The 20,255-nt window shown below is 41.6% G+C and overlaps 2 protein-coding genes across 5 annotated transcripts; one reads left to right on the forward strand and one right to left on the reverse strand.

Annotated features, from left to right (window-relative positions):
- Positions 1–2,057: 2,057 nt before the first annotated feature.
- Positions 2,058–7,736, forward strand: LOC102231110 (charged multivesicular body protein 7). 2 transcript variants are annotated; one of them, XM_023330030.1, is made up of 10 exons: positions 2,058–2,369; positions 3,507–3,677; positions 4,094–4,279; positions 4,737–4,870; positions 5,583–5,631; positions 5,709–5,828; positions 5,921–6,019; positions 6,113–6,170; positions 6,916–7,137; positions 7,220–7,736. In XM_023330030.1, exons 1-10 carry the CDS (start codon positions 2,106–2,108, stop codon positions 7,273–7,275), a joined length of 1,359 nt encoding a protein of 452 aa, XP_023185798.1. In that variant the 5' UTR covers positions 2,058–2,105; the 3' UTR covers positions 7,276–7,736. The 2 variants fall into 2 exon arrangements, with proteins under 2 accessions (XP_023185798.1, XP_023185799.1); XM_023330031.1 differs by having other exon boundaries at positions 6,919–7,137.
- Positions 7,393–19,122, reverse strand: LOC111605756 (coiled-coil domain-containing protein 92-like). 3 transcript variants are annotated; one of them, XM_023330032.1, is made up of 5 exons: positions 19,059–19,122; positions 18,716–18,880; positions 14,640–14,811; positions 14,381–14,422; positions 7,393–11,423 (listed from the first exon to the last, which is right to left on the reverse strand). In XM_023330032.1, exons 3-5 carry the CDS (start codon positions 14,773–14,775, stop codon positions 10,612–10,614), a joined length of 990 nt encoding a protein of 329 aa, XP_023185800.1. In that variant the 5' UTR covers positions 14,776–14,811; positions 18,716–18,880; positions 19,059–19,122; the 3' UTR covers positions 7,393–10,611. The 3 variants fall into 3 exon arrangements, with proteins under 3 accessions (XP_023185800.1, XP_023185801.1, XP_023185802.1); XM_023330033.1 differs by having other exon boundaries at positions 18,716–18,883; positions 19,059–19,083; XM_023330034.1 differs by lacking the exon at positions 19,059–19,122 and adding an exon at positions 16,522–16,576 and having other exon boundaries at positions 18,716–19,044.
- Between the last annotated feature and the right edge of the window lie 1,133 nt (positions 19,123–20,255).

Here is a 20,255-nt window from a genome sequence, read left to right on the forward strand (position 1 = left end):
AGTTTGTACTGCTGCCTTCAATGCTGCTGTTCCAAAATTTCATGCAGCGAGTGAGAGGAGCCCATAATGTAGCAGCTCTGATTAAGATTTTGTGCAGAGGGTAAGGAGACAGTCTGTACTGTAGCTGGACTTGTTCTGCCATGATCAAGGATTAGTAAGATACAATAATGGGGACACAAATAAAAAAAAAATTAAGTTAAATAAATGTCATGTCTCCTCGTATAATCATAACATAATGTAGAATTCAAAATATATTTCACATGTAATGTAGAAATTATTGTTTCTCTCCTCCTTTTCAGTCAGAAACTTCTTAAACTTCACTGTAATAGACTTTTTACACAAAACCTTTCCTGCCATCACTATCTATGTAACTCTTTGAAGAATTTGAATTAGTATGAGTTACAACAGCATTTAATTTCCCTTTGGGATACATTTTTTAATTAAAATTATTTTTGAACTTATGAATGGTATTCTTTTTGGCCCTATTAGTAAGATCAAATATTATAATTTAAATAAATACATAATCTTAGGTCTGTTGCTTATAATGCAATGATTTCTAGTAAAGAAAGGTCAAATAAATGCATGGCAGTGCCTTTAGTCAGAGGCTTCTTTCAGCCTGCTCTGATACAGACTGCTACAGGAGATCGATCCTGCCCACGGCCATCAATATGTACAACTCATTGAAGAAATTGTATGAGTTACAAGAACATTCAGTTGCCTTCTGGTATTACTTTAGTATTTCTGAATCTAACTGTATTTGATTAGTGAATATTTTTTATGGAATAGCAGCAAAAGAAAACAGTGCCATCTTGTGGTAGAATGGGGAAAATACCCAGAAATTGTACTCAAGTTATAAGGTCCCTGATTCAGTATATTACTCAAGGAAAAGTAAAAAGTAGCAGTTCAAGAAACTAAGGTTATTTGAGTATTGAGTAATTGATCAGAACATGAATTTTGATATTAAAAAATGTCACCAGGTAGATGAAAAATATCATCTACCTGATGATATATGTGCAATTCTGGTATTTTAAAGATTAATGTGCAAAATAAGTACAAATAAATACGATAATTGCCGGATAACAAAGTCAGGCAGAAACACATATTTTCTTTTTCACTATAAAACATATGAAACCAATATCTGTAGTAGGTGATGTAGACCAGGGTAAAGTACTTCCAATTGAAATTAATATCTTCACTGTATCTTCTTGACCTCCAAACGGCACAATAGGTTCAAAGATAGAAAACAATATTAGAACAATGAATCTTGTGTGCAAACAAGATGCTTCATTTAAACATAAACTGGTGTGTCTCTATGTCTGGTACGTTTTTGACTAAAAGATGTTTGTTCTTCATTCAGTGAAGTTACTCAGTTGATAAGAGTATCCAGAAATAAAGTAATAGTAGTGATAATTCATAATAACACTACGTAAGAAAAGATTAAACGTATGGTGTAGAAAAACAACTCCGCAACATCTTCCCCAAACAGTTTCTCAAGTGAATGTAACTAGTTACTACGCACCTCTTGTAAACTGTCACAAAAACAATATTATTATGTAACATAGTTTCTATATTATTCCTTTGGTGGGGTGGTAGCTCTATGCTTCCAGTTTCCAGGCCCTCATGTGTTTTTTCCGAGAAAAACATTGACCTCTTGCGTACAAATGTTGCAACTGAACTGTGAAGTTCCTGAGCAAAATGCTGGGTGCGCTTTCTTTTCTCTACAGCGCATCTCGGGTGGGCGGTGACCTGGTGTTACCGCCCACCAGAGCAGAGGGAAAGCCGCCGCTTCCCCGTCTTGGCGTGAATAATAAACACACACAATCATTTTTTTGTTGATATGTAAAAGCTAGCTCCGTGTTAGCATGAGTTTACAACACCGTGGCGAAGTGAAAGTCTCTGACAGTTGATTTTGAACAGCGGAGCTGTCATTTTCTTCGACAAAAGATGTGTGAACCTACATGTTACCTAGCAGTAGCTGCTAATATTAGCCTTCTCTCTCGAGTTCACTGTTGCCCAGTGTTAACCCAGCGATCCTCGCAACAAGTTACCGTTGACGAGCTGGTTTAAGTGGCGAACCAGAACCTTTTCAGTGTGGGCTTTATAAAATGTCTGGCACGTCGGAAATGAGCCTGCCACCCGAGTGGAACGACGACGAGCGGATGAACTTTATGTTCTCCGAGTTCAAGGAGAACCGGGACGTGAACACCACGGACTGGGACAGTAAGATGGACTTCTGGACAGCTCTCATCATGCGGAGCTGCAGGCGGCGCGGCTCCGTGATTGTCAACCTACAGGACCTCAACAAAACCTTCCAAAGGAAAGAGAAAACACCGCTGGGCCTTTCGACTGTAATCCAGACCATGGCCAGGGTAACCGTGGACGGGTCGGTGCTCGTCAGTATTATTGTCAAGTCATGTTAACTCTACTCTCTCTCTCTCTCTCTCTCTCTCTCTCTCTCTCTCTCTCTCTCTCTCTCTCTCTCCGCTCCCTCTCTCTCTCTCTCCTCTCTCCTCTCTCTCTCTCTCTCTCCTCTCTCTCCTCCTCTCCTCGCTCTCTCCTCTCCTCTCCCTCTCCTCCGCTCTCCTCTCTCCTCTCTCTCTCCTCTCTCTCTCTCTCCTCCTCTCTCTTCTCTCTCTCTCTCTCTCCTCTCTCTCCCTCTCCCTCCTTCGTCCTCCTCCTCTCTCTCTCTCTCTCTCTTCTCTCTCTCCGCCTCCTCTCTCCCTCTCTCCCTCTCTCTCTCGCGCTCCTCCTCCTCTCTCCTCGCCTCCTCTCTCGCCTCTCTCCTCCTCCTCTCTCGCCTCTCTCCTCTCTCTCTCGCTCCTCGCTCTCTCTCCCTCTCTCTCCTCCTCTCTCTCTCTCCTCCTCGCTCTCTCTCTCTCTCCCGCTCTCTCTCTCTCGCTCTCTCCTCTCTCTCTCTCTCTCCTCTCTCTCTCCTCTTCTCTCTCTCCCTCTCTCCTCCTCTCTCTCTCTCTCCTCGCCTCTCCTCCTCTCTTCCTCTCTCCTCCTCTCTCGCCTCCTCTCTCTCTTCTCTCTCCCTCCTCTCTCTCTCTCCTCCTCTCTCTCTCACCCGCTCTCTCCTCCTCTCTACTCCTCTCTCTCCTCTCTCTCCTCTCTCCTCGCACTCCCTCTCGCTCTCTCTCTCTCTCTCCTCTCTCTCTCTCTCTCCTCTCTCCGCTCCCGCTCTCTCTCTCTCCTCTCTCTCTCCCCTCTCTCCTCTCTCTCTCCTCCTTCTCTCTCTCTCTCTCTCTCTCTCCTCTCTCTCTCTCTCACTCTCCGCTCTCTCTCTCCTCTCTCTCTCCTCCTCCGCTCTCTCTCCCTCCTCCTCTCTCTCTTCTCTCTCTCCTCCTCCTCTCTTCCTCTCCTCTCCTCCTCTCTCTCGCCTCTCCTCCTCTCTCTCTCTCTCTCGGCTCTCTTCTCTCTCTCTCCTCTCTCTTATCTCTCTCACTCTCCTCTCCCGCCCCCTCTCCTCTCTCTCTCTCTCTCTCTCTTTCTTTCTCTCGGTCAGGTGTGGGAAGATCCAAAGAGAGTCTGAGTTCGCCGCCAGCGTGGACTGGGGTGGGTTTCCTGGAGTGTGGGGATTGCTGCTGGTGAAGCCACTCAAGTGGACCTTCTCCACGCTTCTGGGCAGCAACAGAGTTCCTCTGGAGGAGTCTTTCGTTGTTATCGAGCTAGTGAAGGTTTGCCATGCTCTTGTTGTTCCCATAGGTTGAATTTCAGCTAGAAGATGCAGTCCTTTGCATAACGCTTTAACTGCTGCTTAATTTGACACATTACAACCACAAACTAGAAAAAAAAAGAACTCTGAAAAGTGTGGCATGCATGTGTCCCCATTTGATTTTATTTGGGTTATCAGAGTAAATGTGCTGGATACAAATGCATGACATTTTTTGTTGTGTGTTGATCTCTTGCATAAATTGCTAATAAAATTGAGTTGTTTTTGGGGTTTTTTTTCCAAGAAAAGGGTTGGGAATACTTTCATAAGGGCACTGCATCTACTGCACAGTCAGATTTGTTTTAAGACGCAGCTGCGCTGGGTGGTTTCCTATTTCGGCGCGAGACGTGGTGATACAACTTCGTTCCTCTTCTTTTTCAGGAGAAAGCCGCGGAACTGCTAAAGGTCTACCGAAGCAGTGACTTTTCAAGCTGCTCCATCATCTCATTTCAAGAGCTGTGCACTCTCGCTTCCAACATCTGCGCTGATGAAAGCACCCTGTGCATGGCTCTGCTGCAGCTGCAGAAGGACAAGCTGGTCATAGTTTCCTTGCACGAGGGAGAGAAGGTAAAACAGAAAATAATCACTGTTGGGGCTGCACGATGTTAGGAAAACATGATTCAAGAATGTCACCACAGTGATGTGATTATTATCTTTCTGTTTTAGGTCAATAGCAGAACACAGATGGTCAATATTTCTGTCTGAACAAGGAAGTTTTATTGTAACTCTGCTAAACAAATTAGTTATAGTTTCTTAATGATTTAAAACGAACTATTTACCCTCAGGAAGTCTTTACAACAAGTGGCACCAGATATATAACAAAAATAAACAGTCTGAATGAGTAGCATTCAATTATTAGCTAACACGTACTGCAATCTAGGCAGTGCTTCATAATACGCGGTGACAGAATATTGTTTTTCATATGTTGTGCAGCTCTAATCAAAGGCAACTAAAAAGTTTTAAAATACAACACAAGTACTTTGTACGATTCATGAAGACGTACCTGATTTCTTCTGTTTTCCAGATTGTGAAGTTTTGTCAGCCAGGACAGGATCGTGTGTCTCCGGTTAGTGACGTAGACATTGGGATCTACCAGCTGCAGCGCAGCGAGAAACTTCTGGAAGAGCGTGTGCAGAAACTGAGCCTGGAGGCTGACAGGTTGATCTTAGACATGAACATTCCTGTTAGACGTCTAGTTCTTGTATACGAAGTGCAAATTACTTTAATTCAAGAGAGCCAAATGCAGAGGGTTAGATTTGGATGCTTGTTGTTTAGCATAATCTCACAATGAAAAATACTGAAAAAAAGAGCCTTTAAATTGCCCTGAGGAAACAAATTGAAGATATGTTTTTGTAATCCAGTAATTAAACCAGATATATTTGCACTTTAATGTGGCTTAAGGATAACATGCACTTTGCTGAGGCTTTTGCAAAGGAAAGTGTCCCACAGCATCGCAGGTCCACTCTCAGACTTGACACTGAGCATAATTTGCTTTTCCACATGTTCATCCTTTGTTTTACAAGACTTACCAGAAGTGATTGTTGTGAAAAAGCTCAGTCTTTATTCCTGTACTTTTTTAGTGCCGCAACTAAAGATAATTTCAATAGTTGATTATTTTATTGATGATTCTGATGATTAAGCAATTAATTTTCAGAAAAAAAACAAAGGTTGCTTTTTGGGGGCAGAGGAGCTTTCAATGTTTTCACTGCAGGATTATGCTATCGCAATAATAAATTCATAGCTTTGAAGTATTCCTGTGCGTCTTACAGGACGCACCAAACCTGTGCAAAGAGCCGCAGGTTTGGTGCATTAGTAATTTATCTCTACTTTTTTTTTTTTACTAAATTGCACTCTTAAAAATTATTTCTAGGTGCAAAGAGGAAGCAAGAATTCTGCTGCGAGACGGGAAGAAAACACAGGTCATTATAAACAGAAACTTTAAGACGCGACCTTCGAAATCACAGCAGCCGTTTAAGTTGAATTTCTGTCTCCCAAGGCGCTGAGGTGTTTGAGAGGCCGGAAGAGAGTGGAGAAGAGAGCAGACAGCTTGTTCGCCAAGCTGGAGACCATCAGGGGAATCCTGGAACGAATAGCGCAGTCGCAAACCGATAAGATGGTATGAAGGGCCTTAAATCTTAGACGTCCACATGTCTTCTGTAACAAAGTTTTCCTTCATTGGTTAAAGGGTGTGTTCTGGTGTGTGCGCAGGTTATGCAAGCCTACCAGGCTGGAGTGTCTGCTCTGAGGATGTCGCTTAAAGATGTGACTGTGGAGCGCGCCGAGAGCCTGGTGGATCAGATCCAGGAGGTACGCAGTCGTCGTTAAGACAGGAACTGATATATTTCGATTATTTATTAGATTTTTATCATTTTTTTATGGGCTCCTGTTCCATATTAACAGTTATGCGACACGCAAGATGAGGTGAATCAAACCATTTCCAGTGGTGTAACTGCTGCAGGTAAGTCGTTCTGTTCCTACTTGGTTTAATTTTCTTTTACGTTATTATTTATTTTATTCATTTTTAGCATAATGGGATCATGTCACATGTAAATGTAAGCAAATGTTTCTCTCAAAAGTACATTTACTATAACATAAGGAATTAAGCACCAATCAACCAGTTGCAACACAACAGGGATCATTATTGGTGTTTTTGTGGTATTTTTTAATACATAAAACAGTGTATTAAAAAAAGAAAAAAATCTTCTTGCTCAGTAAAGTCAAGTGCTTTACTGTGCACTTGACTCAGTAAAGTGCTGTGTCAATGTGTCTCATTTTAGCACATTATATTTTAATATCTTCTTAAAAGTAAAAATGTATAGTCTTTGTAGTTTCTTTAGATGGATTGTTCCATTTGTTTAGTTCTGACTTTGTGTTTTTTTACTTCTGATCCTCCCCAATTATAAATGCCATCTTTATTATACATTTTTTTGCTGTTTATGTGTCGGTAACATACTGTTTGTATTTTTAAGCATAACTTGCAGAACATAGTAGTCCACCAAGTCGTGAAATTCCATGAATTTGAAGAACAATGGATTTGTTGGACCATTGTAGCGTTTTTTTGTGCTTATAATTCTAACGGCTGCTTTTTTGCAAAAAATAAAAATAGAACTTTCTTGTGCTTCGCAGTCATCCCCCCCAACACTTCTACACGATAAGTCTAATAACGAGTGATCAGTTTATTGACGTATTATGTGTTTTGTCAGTAGATGAAGACATGGACGAGTTGGAGAAGGAGCTGAAAGCATTGCTGGATGAGTCAGAGCCAGATGTGAACACATCAGGTCTACCTGCAGTCCCAAAGAACCGCCTGGGTCCCGCCGGTGAGCAGATCCTCAGTCCTCTGCCTGACGTACCCCGCGGCCACTTGCATGTTACTGCTGACGCGCTAGAGGAGGAACTGAATCGGTTAACCTTATCAGAAACAGGTGCGCACCTTCAGATTCCTTCAGTTCTTTCCGTCTTTCAGCCGTTCCAGACGACATGTCGGTCAACTGTCTTTGTTTTCAGGATCTCCACAGAGGAAGGCAACGTCACCAGAGAGGAGAGCAGAGGCCGCTCAGTGATTTTCATCGACATCCAATTCAAAACAAAGCACTTTACTTCTTTCAATAAAGACAAGTACAGAGGAGGCATGCCAGTCTGGACTTTCCAACAAATAGTGCCGGTCTACTTTTTAACTTGCTTGCTGTCGTAATTTGAATAACCCTTTGGCTCCAGCGGGAATGCTTTTAAACCGGTTAAGAGAACCGTACAAATGGTTTGTCCTGTGTTTATGGATTCTACGTGGATGCTCGTCATAGACCGTTGTGTAAAGTGTGTGACAGTGGCCTTCTGAGGTGTAAAGACGAAGCTGTGTAATGCCAAATGATTTATCATAACCAAGTTTATTGTTGAGATGTACCTGGAAGGATGGAAAAGAATGCCTAAAGTGAGTTTAACCAAATATGTTTGTCAAAAAATAACATTTATTTTAATCACTTGTCTTGAGGTTTATTTGCGTTAAATCAATAAAAGATAAAAAGCCCTGTTGGTCTACACTCATCCTAGCAACACTGACCTATTGGACAACATTGTGAATCCTCTTCTCATTTGATTGTTTCAAAATGTCTGACGATGTCCGACAAAATAGTTTTAAGGTGACTCCTCTGCGCCATGGCAATTTCTGTCCTTTTCAAGTTAAAATCCACTGTCTTGGGTTATTTCTCCTTTTGATTAGTAAGTTTGGTAATCTAATAATCATCTAACTGTAATAGTGTGACAAGATGTCAGTTTATATTCTTGCTGAAGCACAAATGGTGGCCCTGAGTTCAAAATGGCAAGTCATCAGATGTGTCACTATCCATGATAAAAAATTAAAAAATACTGAATATTTTTGTGACATTTCCCCCGTACCTCATCTTAGGGGCACCGCTGTTGACAAACAAACCTGGCCCAGTAAAGTGACCTTTCCTCCAGCTTTTCTGACACTCATTCGAACCAAGTAACCAAACCAAAAGCATGGCAGTAAAACAATAATTTGTATTCTTTAATGACAAGTGATTTTATTGTGAAAAGCAGGCTATTAAGAGATTTAATTACCATTATTGTGGTGGTGTGATAGGTACAGAGTGCATCAGGATTGTTGTTTTTCTTTTTTGTCTTTCTTTTTCCCGCTGGGTCATTAATAAACAATAAATTAAAAAAACAACTCATTACAAATTGACAGCCTTTTAAAAAGTACGGTTGGTAATATCACAATGTCCAGCAGTGTTTTAAAAATGCCCTTGTACGACAAAAAGCATTAATGAATATTGTTCAAACCTAAACGAAATCCTCCGTCATCTTTCCTCAGACACGCTCGCGCTCTCCTCCTCGCTCACACACGCAGAAACACTCCCTACTTCCATATATATATATAAATATCCATATTGCATTAAAATATGTCCAGCGCTGCTTCCTTCTACGAAGCAAAGGAAAAGCTTCAACTCGATAACCGGCACATTTCAGTTACACACATCGCAGCTTCTACCTACGGTCACGTGAGTATACAGATACCAAATAAAAAAGACATTTACGGAGCAGCAGTGTTATTACGTCACCTCTATCCTACGAAGCTGCTGCTGACGTCTTGCTATATAGACTGCTGCTACCTCCTCTGTACTCCAGATATGTAACGGTAACTTCTAGCCATGACTACGTTTCACAGCTTGAGCACGACTAGGCCGGTTAAGCAGGCACTGACGCAGATATTTGGCTGAGAATTGGTTGTTTGCACCACATAAAACAGATCCGACAGGTCGAAGCAAAAAGGTCAAGATGTGAAAAGTACAAAAAAAAAACACAACTCATTGGGAGACTAATAAAACTCATTTGGCGTGCTTTACAGTAGTCCATTTCTACCGTAGAAGAAGAAAACGTAAAGGTCCTCATGGAGTACCACAAAATGACGCTTTTGTTGATACTGCTGCGTTGTGTAAAAAGCAGGCTGCACAGTGGCTCAGGCTCTTCGCTGTTCTTGCAGTGTAAGTAAGTGTGTATACGCTAGGGTCAGATGCATAAATAGTGCAAAAAACCAAACACAATGCATGTACCCTTCTCTACACATTGGATTTGTTTGTATGTCTCAATGTGTGAGAGATATTAAACTAAAACCACAAAAACAGAATTTGAGGTCAAATGAAACAAGCAGGCTCATCTGGAGGAGTTGGAAGACCTTGGTAAGACTTTAATAGAACCATTATTTTGCTGCTTTAGCTTCTTGCAGAGGACGATATGTAGGCTAGTGTGCTTTAAAGCCCCACATGTGCAATACTGTTTCTATTTTCCTTCCGTCGAGGTCCGTTGCTTTGAACTTAGAAAGTGGAGTTGCATATGTAACGGATTTTAATTCAGGCTTTGTTGTGTTCATGGGCTCACAGCCGAGACTAAACACATTTCCTCCATACCTTAAGCCAGAAATGGGGTTAAAGTATGAAGGAAGTGCATGAGTGTAAAATTTCAAAATGATTCGGATGTACTGGCAGAAGCACATTCCACAGTGTCTGATAAAGGTATTCATATGCCTTGAACTTTTTTTTTGTTGACATTTTACATTCAAATCACAAACTTCAGTGTATTTTATTGAATTTTATGCAATAGGTCAACAGAAATTTCTGCCCCATTGTGCGGGGGAAGGAAAATGATAGTTGGTTTCTAAAATGTTACAAACAACAAAAACGTTACATGCATATGTATTCGGCTCTCTATACTCGGACACCCCTAAATCAAATCCAGACCAAGCAGAGATCCCTGTGTGCAAATTAATCTCATTAAAAATATTCAATATTCATTCATTTTGTCGCAGGAAGGCGACAAAACAGACCAAAACCGAACTTTCGACATGCAAAAACACTGATGTATTGCAGAAAACCAGCACAACCTGAACATACCACTTCAAGGGTAAAACATGGTGGTGGCAGTATGATGCTGTGGTGGGTGATAAGGAATTGATCCTGTTAAAGGCTGCAAAGACTTAAAAATGGTTGAGCAAAGTATGAGAGCATGTGAATAGTACAAAAAAAACAAACTCATTGGGAGTTTTTTTGGGAATAGTGTGGTTAATACTATTAACCACACTATTCAGATTGTTTATAAAACAATCTGAATATGGCTTTTTAAAACACTTTTTAAAAAGACATGTATCATTTTCCTTCCATTTTTAAAGTTATGCACTGAAGTTAGCGGTGATGACGTGATCAAATCTGAAAAAGTTCAAGCAGTGTGAATACCTCTGCAAGGCACTCTTTATAAATCTGGCAAACAGAATGCATAAACACATTTTTGCCTTTGTGGTCACGCTCCTTTTAGTCATAAAACCAAAGTTTTATGCATCTGGCCCTAGATGTGCATCTGTGTTAATGCGCAGGTGCAGCATTGCAGTGTTAAACTGTCCTATCGGCTTCCGAGCGCTTCTGCAGAACCTTGTCCTCGTTGACCTGGTCCACTGCCAGCGTCTCCAGCTCGGCCTGCGGCGGGGCGAGAGGAGGGGTGCCGTGCGGGATGCGGTGCGCCACGCCCACGTGGGCCCTGTGCTGGCGCTCCCGAGCCGGGCTGTGTCGGGGGCTGGCCGCGGCGCCCAGGGGAGGGATGGGGGAGCGGTCGGAGGCGATGGGAGGGATGACTGAGGGGCGCTCACGCACTACCTGCTGCGCGTCGGGAGACTCCCGGGCTGCCTGCAAGAACGGCGTCGGGTCAGGCATGGCGTCGACCGGCTCTCGCAGGACAACCCGCCTGCCGTCCGGGCCCAGGCGGTACACCTCCGTTAGCTCCGGGTGAAGAGGCTGGGAGAGGCTCTTCTTCATCCGGCGACGCGGGGTTTCAGGCTGCCTGTCCTTGGCGGGGGGAGGCGTCGGCTTGTAGGAGCTGATGGGACTGACGTTGGGACTCGCCTCGGAGGAACTTCCGGCCAAAAGCTTCTTCTTAGTGGCGTGAAGCTGCGAGGTGAGGTAAGCGATGGTACTTGCCCTCTGCTCCAGCTCCCCAGACAACACGGCCAGCTTGTGGCTCTTCATCTTAAGCTCCTCCAGGTACTTCTTCTCCCGCTCTTTGATGGTGTTTTCCAGGACCGAAATCATGGCGTTCTTTTGCTCCAGGTCCCGGAGCAGCTCGGTGTTCTCCTCCTCCTTCTTTTTAAGTTGGGCCTCCAGCTCCTCACACCTCCTTTGCAGCTCCCTGCATCGTTCCTCGCTGCTGTCTGCACACACAGTAATGAGCAACATCACAGCTGTTAAATGTGTGATATAAATAAGACAGACAAGAAGAAGAAAAAAAACACGCATTCGACTAAACGCTGAGGCATTAAGTTAAGACAGACTGTCAGCACAGAGAGAGACAGCAGGATCCTTTGGAGAGTCGTTTGCAGTGGTCAGAGAGCTCTGGTCTCACATTACAGCTTTTATTGGCTCTCATCTCCATCACTGCAGCTCCTACCTGACTCTGCAACACCTCACTGCAGCCGACTGTCTGTGCTGTACTGTGTGTGCAGAAAATTACAGTCAACTTCTAATGCAAATTCAGTCATCATTCGCAAATTTTGTGCTTGGCTTATTCCAAGTCTATTTTGCGTAGACTTGGGATTTTTACAAATTATCATAACGTTTCTGCAAAATCTGACCAATCACCTTAAAGTTTTTTTTATTACATTTTTTTTCTGAAAAAAATGACCACTGCAACTCGGCTGAATTTTTACAAATCCCTTCCACCCCCTTCTAATTTAACCCCTTGATTCACAACTTGTAAGATAAAAGCTGTGACGCAAAAGGGCAAACATTCGCCTTTTTTCTTTTTCAGAAACCATTTTGTATAAGATTTTCTTATACTGTGTATACAGTCATGGGTAACGCGTGGGACATGTCTCCCGCTTTTCTTGTATTTGTGCCTCTGCACATTTACAAGAAAAGTCCCCTGCACTTCGTTACCACTGTTCAATCGGTTGTTGTGACGATGTGATTTTCGTAACCGTCTTTAAATGCATCATGAGCGTGGCATGATGACACCGGTTACACCTGTGGATCTCATCACCGAGGGAAGATCAACGCTGAGCTACACGGTTTGTGTCATCTCCAGCAACTAGCCAGAGCCAAAAGGCAAAAAAACTTTCCAGTTTTCATCCAAACAAACCGAGTAAGTTGAGTAATGATGCTGCATGCAGATACTGTTAGCTAAATGATGATTAATAAATGCCAGGATGTCATATGAAGCTTGTTTACAAGAATATTAATGTCGTTGTTTCCTGTTTTACATCTTTACTTGTTAGTTAATGCCAGGAATAAACCCAAGCCTCTTTAATTTCTGTTCACAGGTTGTGCTCATTGTTTCCATATGCTTAAAGGAAATCTTTATTGTCACAATAGAAAGCAAACAGGAAGAGAGGAGACATTAGAGCAGAGGCCAGCAGCAGGACGATGATGCAGGGTTTTCTCAGGTAAGGAGAGATTACTTGATAAAAAAAAAGAGAAGAAATGGAAGGTATGCGCAACAATTTCAACTTTTTTGTCAGACTATGTTATAGCAAAAATAAAACTTAAAAAAATTGCAACATTGCCCATAACTTTTTGAAAAGATGCCAAAAATTCAGTGATTTTTAGGGCACAACAACCACAACAAAAACATCCTAACATCCTGGAGGGGCTGAAATTACCATTATTTTATATTCAAATGTTTAGATACTTTCACCTCACTTTTCATTTCCTGATCTGAGTCTCGCATTTAAAAAATTGAGTGGTTGGAAACAAGAGTATCGTATTCCCTTCATGGGGGGCTGGTGCTTGTCAAGCCCAGTTGGCGCAGCTGCAGTGAGCAGGTTGGACGCTGTGCATTAGTGCTGCAACAGATAATCTCATTTCCTGCACTCCAATCTAAGAGATATCCCATATTAACATGACAGCGAGTCAGACTGGAGGCTTTAGCAATGTTGAGCCAACACAGCTCTGTCAAAAAGCCTACATCGGCACACCGTGATCTCACATGGCACCCTTCATATTAAAGACACCTTCACCAGCAGAGCGTGAATCAGACGAGGATGTGACTTCATCGCATCATGGTTTAGAGGGAAGCGGCAGCTGGGGGAGCTGTAATCAACAGCAGTGAGTCAGACAGACAGAGCAGTGCTTCCTGGGTAAGACTTTGTTACCAGGGAAGAGAGCTGGCAGAGAAAGCTATTTCAGCAGGTGACATTCATTTACAGCTCTCTGTGGTGCAGAGTTTGCTCTGTAGCTGCTGTTGGAAAGTGGAGCACTCCCTTAGATGCCATCACAACATTTTGAAATCGCACGTGAATTTATCTGACTTTTTTTTTTTTACATGAAAGTGACTACTGAATTCATTTGAAATAGAATGTTGTTAATAGCAACTGACATTTTGCTTCAGATTTCACAATCTCCAGTTTTTCCAAAAAGCTTTGATCCACTGATGACCATCTTAGCCAGTCACACTTTCTCTTGGATTATAAGCAGGGATAAGAACAACATGCAAACTTTTTTTTTCTGGTCTTCCTAATATGTATGATTATAAATTGTTCAGAGTTGGAGCAGAGGCAATTAAAATCTCTTTGACATCTTAAATTAGTCATTAGCACAGATGAGTATACAGTAGCTAGCATGACTACACTATTCCTTATAAAATGCTAAGTCCTTAGCTAAATTTGACTCTTCCAATATGTGGAATATCTGGTTTTGGATGCTGTGCACTTAGAAGGATTTTTGTTTTTACTTGTCTTGTTTTTTACTTTCAGACAAGTTGTGAATGTGTGTAACCGTGGCAATAGGATATTGTTTTTACAACTGGGAATAGCAGATCAGCATTTTAAATTAGCACCTCAAATAATGCCTGAACTACAACCCCACACCCTAAAGGAGCTTAAAGATGCTGAGCAGGACAAAAGAGCAGAGAATTTCAGACACAGATTTGAAAAGGAGAGGCAATAGCAAATGAAGTGGGTTAGGATGGAATTGTCAGTTGATGGATGTTTATTGACCTGAGCTAAAATATAATCCATGATTAAGAATGATTTCATTTCAGCTAGTAAAGACATGCATGCTTTTCTTTACAAAATTAACTAAAATTTTAATAATAATAAAAAATCCTTCCAGTGTTCTATTTCCATTGTTTGTTTTAGCAATAACTGCATAATGCAGGGCAATAGTAGCTTACCTGATGGATCGGAGCTTCTCACGGTGAGCTCATATGTCAAATCTGTGAAAAAGAAAGATGAGGTTGAAACATGGAACAAAGTATCTGTCTAACAAATTGCTTCCCACAAACTAAGCTTTGAGGATTGAGAACGTTGTGCTTTGTTTTGGTCATTAAATAATTTTTGGCCGCCATGATAATTCAGCTTTTCTGCGTTTGAAATTCTCTGAAATATACTGACTTACCAGAGAACCAAGAAGCTGATAATGAATGCGCTCACCTGTGCATTGCTGCTGTAGTCGGCGGATCTCTGCATGTAGCCCCTTTAGTGTGTTAGCATGGTCCTGCTGCAGAAAAAGCAGGTTTTTCTGAGCACTGTGCAGCTGATTCTCCAGAGTTACGTTTGCTGAGGCCATGGCGATATCTGTTTGGATCCCCACCACCCCTGGAACCTTAAACCCACAAAGACAGAAAGTGTCAAGCCATCCACCACACCCAATTTTGTCACAGTTCAGCCTACAAACCACGAGGGCGTCAAGAAGCTCCACAGCATTTTTTCCCCCCAGGAGGTACTTCTCCACTTAGTCATCCTTTTGTTTTATGCTAGTAAAACAGTGCGACACCGTGCTACCACAATAAAAATTACATTTATTTTAGAAAGTTCATGTACATCTTTATAAAACTAGAAGAAACTAGAATCTATGCGATATACTTAAATAGACCATCATCCAAATAAATCGCAAAAGACTGCTTGGAATGCAGAATTTGTTGGCTAACATATTGTTGTAAATTCACACTTTGCATGCTGATATGATATTCAGCCTGCTGGATGGAGTCTCACTGCAGTAGATGCTCTCATCTGACAGATTCTTAGGGGTGAGCATTTAGCGTATCGTTTATCATGATACATTTCTTTGAAAGTTCTTGTCATTTTATCATAATTACGATATTGCCTCAAAATATTAGGATAAAACTTTTAAGATCCATTGTGCAGCCCTATTTGGGGGAGATTTTTTAACAAACTGAGATTCATGCTCAGCATTAGATGAAATATACCCTCCAGTATCCATACCATGACTACCAAAGACACCGAAGCTTCATACACTGATGCATACAATGCTCCCACTGGGTGCGGCAGGTCGGCTTGAAGAAAAAAAAAACTCCTCTTCCTTCCTTGTCATGCCACACCCTTCAGGCCACAAAGAGACATAATCACTCTATCCAACAATCTCCACCCTCTGAGAGACACCAACATCAGACTAAGAGATAACAGCACACTGATGCCTGTATGCCCCCCCCCACACCCTCTCTCTGCATACAGGAAAGAGCTTCAATTAAATATCCCAGAGCTTTTCACTCTTACATGACCATCTCACCAACATGAATAATTCATCCTAAGACACCTGACTGAGCGGGCTCCCTCGACTCAGCGGATGCGCAAATGTTTTCATTTTCATGGGGAAAAGTAAGAGGCGGTGCCAGCACGAAAAACCCAGACTGTTTAGAACAAACACAGCCAGCGGTGTGTCATAAAGGCTGAGGGGATAATCTATTATTGATGAGTAATGTGAAGTCCTTCCGGTAAACCCTGTGCTGCAAGCATATCTCTCATCCCAGCTCTTTCCTAGAATAGCTCAGAAAGCTTTCCGCTCGCAAAGACATGACCTCAGACAACTTCACTATCAACACAGCTCATGCAACATACTGCAGCATGGCGGATATAAGAAGAGGATTAAGATTAGCTTAATCCTTTCAATAAAGTTAATCAAACGTCATGTTTGGGTCGCCTTTGATTTTTGTTTTTTCTGCACAAATTCACCTATCTGTATTTTTTTCAAACTGTGATGAAGAATGATGAATTATACATGAGCTGCAGCAGCATCAGACATTAGGAAGAAGATACTATCCTAAGCCAACACAAGTCCCCTACTGTAACATTCTCAAATCAAATGCACTGTCTGCACATAAATACAAAGCATAACAAAATCTAAGTGCTGAACATTTAGCGTTAGTTTGGCTTTTACAAATATTTGCAAAAATATTGAATAAACACTGGCTAAACTTTGAAGCAATAGTAGTAAAGGGTGTTGCTTCTTTAGACTTCCCACCGTTACTATGTCTATTTGTGATCATAAATATTTCCAAACAGCTAACGGTTTTACCTGTGAACAGTTTTACTTGTTGTAGACTTCTTTCAGCCAGCTGACCAGCAGCACACTGTAACAAATTCAAGTTCAAAAATACTTTACTGAGCCCAAAGGGAAATTAAATGTTGTTGTTGTAACTCATATTTATTCAAATTCACTTTTCTCAAAAAATGACTTCCAAAAGCATGAACAATATGCAGGAAAACATTTGCGGTTTTGGAACAGTAACTTTGTAACACCTTGTTTTAATTTAATACCTGCAGCTGGTGCTGCCTGTGTTGATCAATATTTTCACAAAAAGAGAATATAAATAATAAACGATACATGAATCACAGCAGCATGAAACATTAGGAAGCAGCTAAGCCAATACAAGTTCTTAGTAGCAATTTCTTGTAATCAAGCTCAAGTTTTTGCACAACAATATTGAAAATATATTCTAGTAGATTTCACTGGGAAATATACGGCCTCTCCTGTTCTGTTGTAAAGAGCTGTATCTGTAATGAGCTTTGTATTTTTGGAAAGCCTACAAAGGTTTCTGCTCAAATCTGGTCCAAGGCATAAGCAAACTATTGCCTTGTTCCCACTGCAAGATTTTTATGCCAATCAGAAAGCAAGGTAATAAAAACATGGTGGGGAACCGTCTTTTTGTTTTATTTTCTGTTTGAAAACATTTCAGAAACCATCATGTTGTCCTAGATGGCCATCTTTGTTAGGTCTGAACTCAAGTTTGATCTCGAGGAGTTTTGTCAAACATCTGAATGTTCATGAGTGAAATGTGTTCCTGTGTGGTGTGTCGCTCCTGCCGTGTGGCTGGACATCACACATCACACACTGTAGGACCAAACCTGCTATACCACTGATTTTTTTTTTTTTTTTTAAAGCCACGTGTGAGGTGTCTTCTGTTTTTAAAATCGGCCAACAATTTTAAGTCTGAACCGGTAAGAAAAAGCTCATTACAACTTCCAGACCAGAGAGGAACCTCAAGAGTGTTTCACTTCTTACGTAGTACATAGATCTCAACACATCAAATTTATAGAAAATTTAAAATGAAATTTAATACAAATACATTTGCATTATTAAAGTTATGTTAACAATCCAATTTTTATTTGGTCAGTGTGTGCATTGGTGTTAAATTTCATATAGAATCAACCTGCAACCTAGTTCTATCTACATTCAACCAATCCATCCATCTGTCCATCTATTCTTCCTTCCCTCCTTCCTTCCTTCCTTCCTTCCTTCCTTCCTGAATTTGGGGTCACAAATCAAATTCTGATTTGGGCCCCATTAAATTTAGGGCCGGCCCTGCTCATGTTCCTAACACCAGAGCATTACAACAGCAACAAAATAATTTTACAAGAGGAGAGAGTGCGTCTCCTAACGATTACTGCTTGTATCTCCATGATGGCACACATATCTGGGAGGAGGTCGGCAGGCATCCCTGATACTTTACATTTCAGCACCTGCATTGCGGACAGCACCCTGAATACAATACCTCCGCTGCTCCTGACAGCGATAGCCAGGGGATCGTTGCTTCCCTCCAGCAGTGTCGTAAACTTTCAATAAGCAACAGTCAAGCTATGATATTCACTCTTGTTATCAAATAATGCATCAGAGCTCGACAAAAACCTAGCCGCGCTGCTTCCTAACAATACAAAGATGTCATCACCGCATTTGGTGGGGGTCATCACAAAGGCTGTCCTTGCAGCCAGTGTTGTGTTGTGTTGCGACTCAGGGAGGAGCTGTCCGGTGTAAGGAGCCGCAAACAGGGTAGTTACAAGCCAGAAGCAACAAATCTTCCCTCGCAACAATTGCTGTACTCAAAAACGACGGTGCCGATCATGAAAAACGCTTACTGGCTTTCTGGATGTTTCTGAACATGCGACACCACCCACAAAATAGGGCACAACCCGTGGTATTTATTGATGCCTTGCACCACTGCGCATGAATGAACTGACTGAGGCAAGAATATTTAAAATACTTCAAACACACATTACTGCATAAAACTAAGTCTGAAGCATAAAATGCGCAAAGCGAGCTCACACTGGCAGCACTTTGCAGTTCAATCGCCACGTTTTAATTACTGCAATAATCTCTCTGTTGGAGCAGGTGAATTAAGCTACTACGCCTTTATTGATGTAGCCTAGCTAGGAAGCTAAGGACGCCGAAACCGGCAGCCCGACGTTAACTGCAAATATGTATGTCGGCTTACCTTTCAGCTGAAAATACGTGGCCGTCAAGAAGCTGCTAAGGCGCAATAAATAGCGGTCGAACGGGCTAGCCGCAGCGGCTAAGCGCACTCCACCTTGCAGGTCATGTTGGTGATGCTGCCAGCGGCTCGCCTCGGTCGGCTGTGTTCCTGTCAGATCTCCCTGAGCTACTAGACAAAATAAAGCGATGCACCATGGGAAGCCGGAGGAAACACTGACAACACGCTCAACATTTACGCTCCATTTATATCTTCCAGTTTGTAATATTCATTACAAATACATTTGTGAATTTTCAAAGACGTATATTAGGAAAGGGGACGGGGGCGGAGGACAGCGGTTACTAACCTTAAATATAAACTGCGCAAGTAGCGGATGCCCTTAGTATGCGACCGTTTTGCGTTGATAAGCGTCATCACCATGGCAACGGAATCCGTTCAATGTTCTTTACAGATGTATTTACGCCACCTAGCGATGCTGTTGTAACGTTGCAATGCAGTGCGGTACGTTTTTATTGAGATAAACATCCTGCCGGCGTCAGGTGAATACAGAATGGTAAATACTGGTAAAACGATGTGAAAGGATGTAAGGCTGGGAAAGCTCGTAGACAGCTGGTGGACAGCAGAGGGCGGTATTACTCTTCAAGGAACAGTTTTTATTTTCTTCGCTCCTGTTTATCTTTCTCCACATCCACGCTGCATACTCTTCTGAGAGGAATGAAAAGTAGGTGGTTCTAGAGTTCTGAAAATTGCACTATGAACAGCCTTGTTTAAAACAAATTTTAATGTTTAGAAAACAAAACAACAAATCCATCATTTATTTGCCAAAGAACAAGAAAGTGAGATCATGATAGTCATTATTATTCAAAAACATATTCACGTATACTTTATTTATGCTTATTTTGAATCTGATTCCACTTGAAGCTGAGACAAACTGCAAAAAAAATCTTTATGAATGATTCCACATCTACTATTGGCTGGAATCCAATGGGTTACACAAGTAAAGTGAGTGGTAGATAATTTAGTAAGGGTAAAAGAAAGCTCACATCAAAATACTAGGGATTACATTACACTGCAATGCTATCTATCCCTAAGAGTCAAAATTAGAGAAATGAATGAATGTGAAAAATGACACAGAGACATACCAAAACTCTGTCTTATCTTTTAAATCATCTCAGCACTTTTCACTCCAAGTTTCACTGAGTTCCTGAGTCTGGGGTATGTAAAGGTGGAAAAACAGAGGCCCTTTCATCGCTGCCCCAGAATATCACTATAAATTATTTCTGGCCATACAAAATCCATGGGAAGTGGCTACTGTGTAAAATGATACAAACCAAAAACAAAAAGATCACATTTCACGTCCAACCTCAGAGTGAACCTCAAATCTCCAAATATAAACAATCTAAGTAAGTGAAATTATTGTCCCCATCCAGAAATGTTATTTTTCTAAACAGACTTTAATCTTTCTGTCTTTGTCCTGTTTGCAGTAGGGATTAAATTCTCCTGATTACTCTACTTTTAGCATCTCTGGCACACTTCCCACCTT

This window comes from Xiphophorus maculatus, unplaced genomic scaffold (assembly GCF_002775205.1).
Source record: "Xiphophorus maculatus strain JP 163 A unplaced genomic scaffold, X_maculatus-5.0-male Unplaced_Scaffold_BN000058F, whole genome shotgun sequence".
Lineage (NCBI taxonomy): Eukaryota > Metazoa > Chordata > Actinopteri > Cyprinodontiformes > Poeciliidae > Xiphophorus > Xiphophorus maculatus.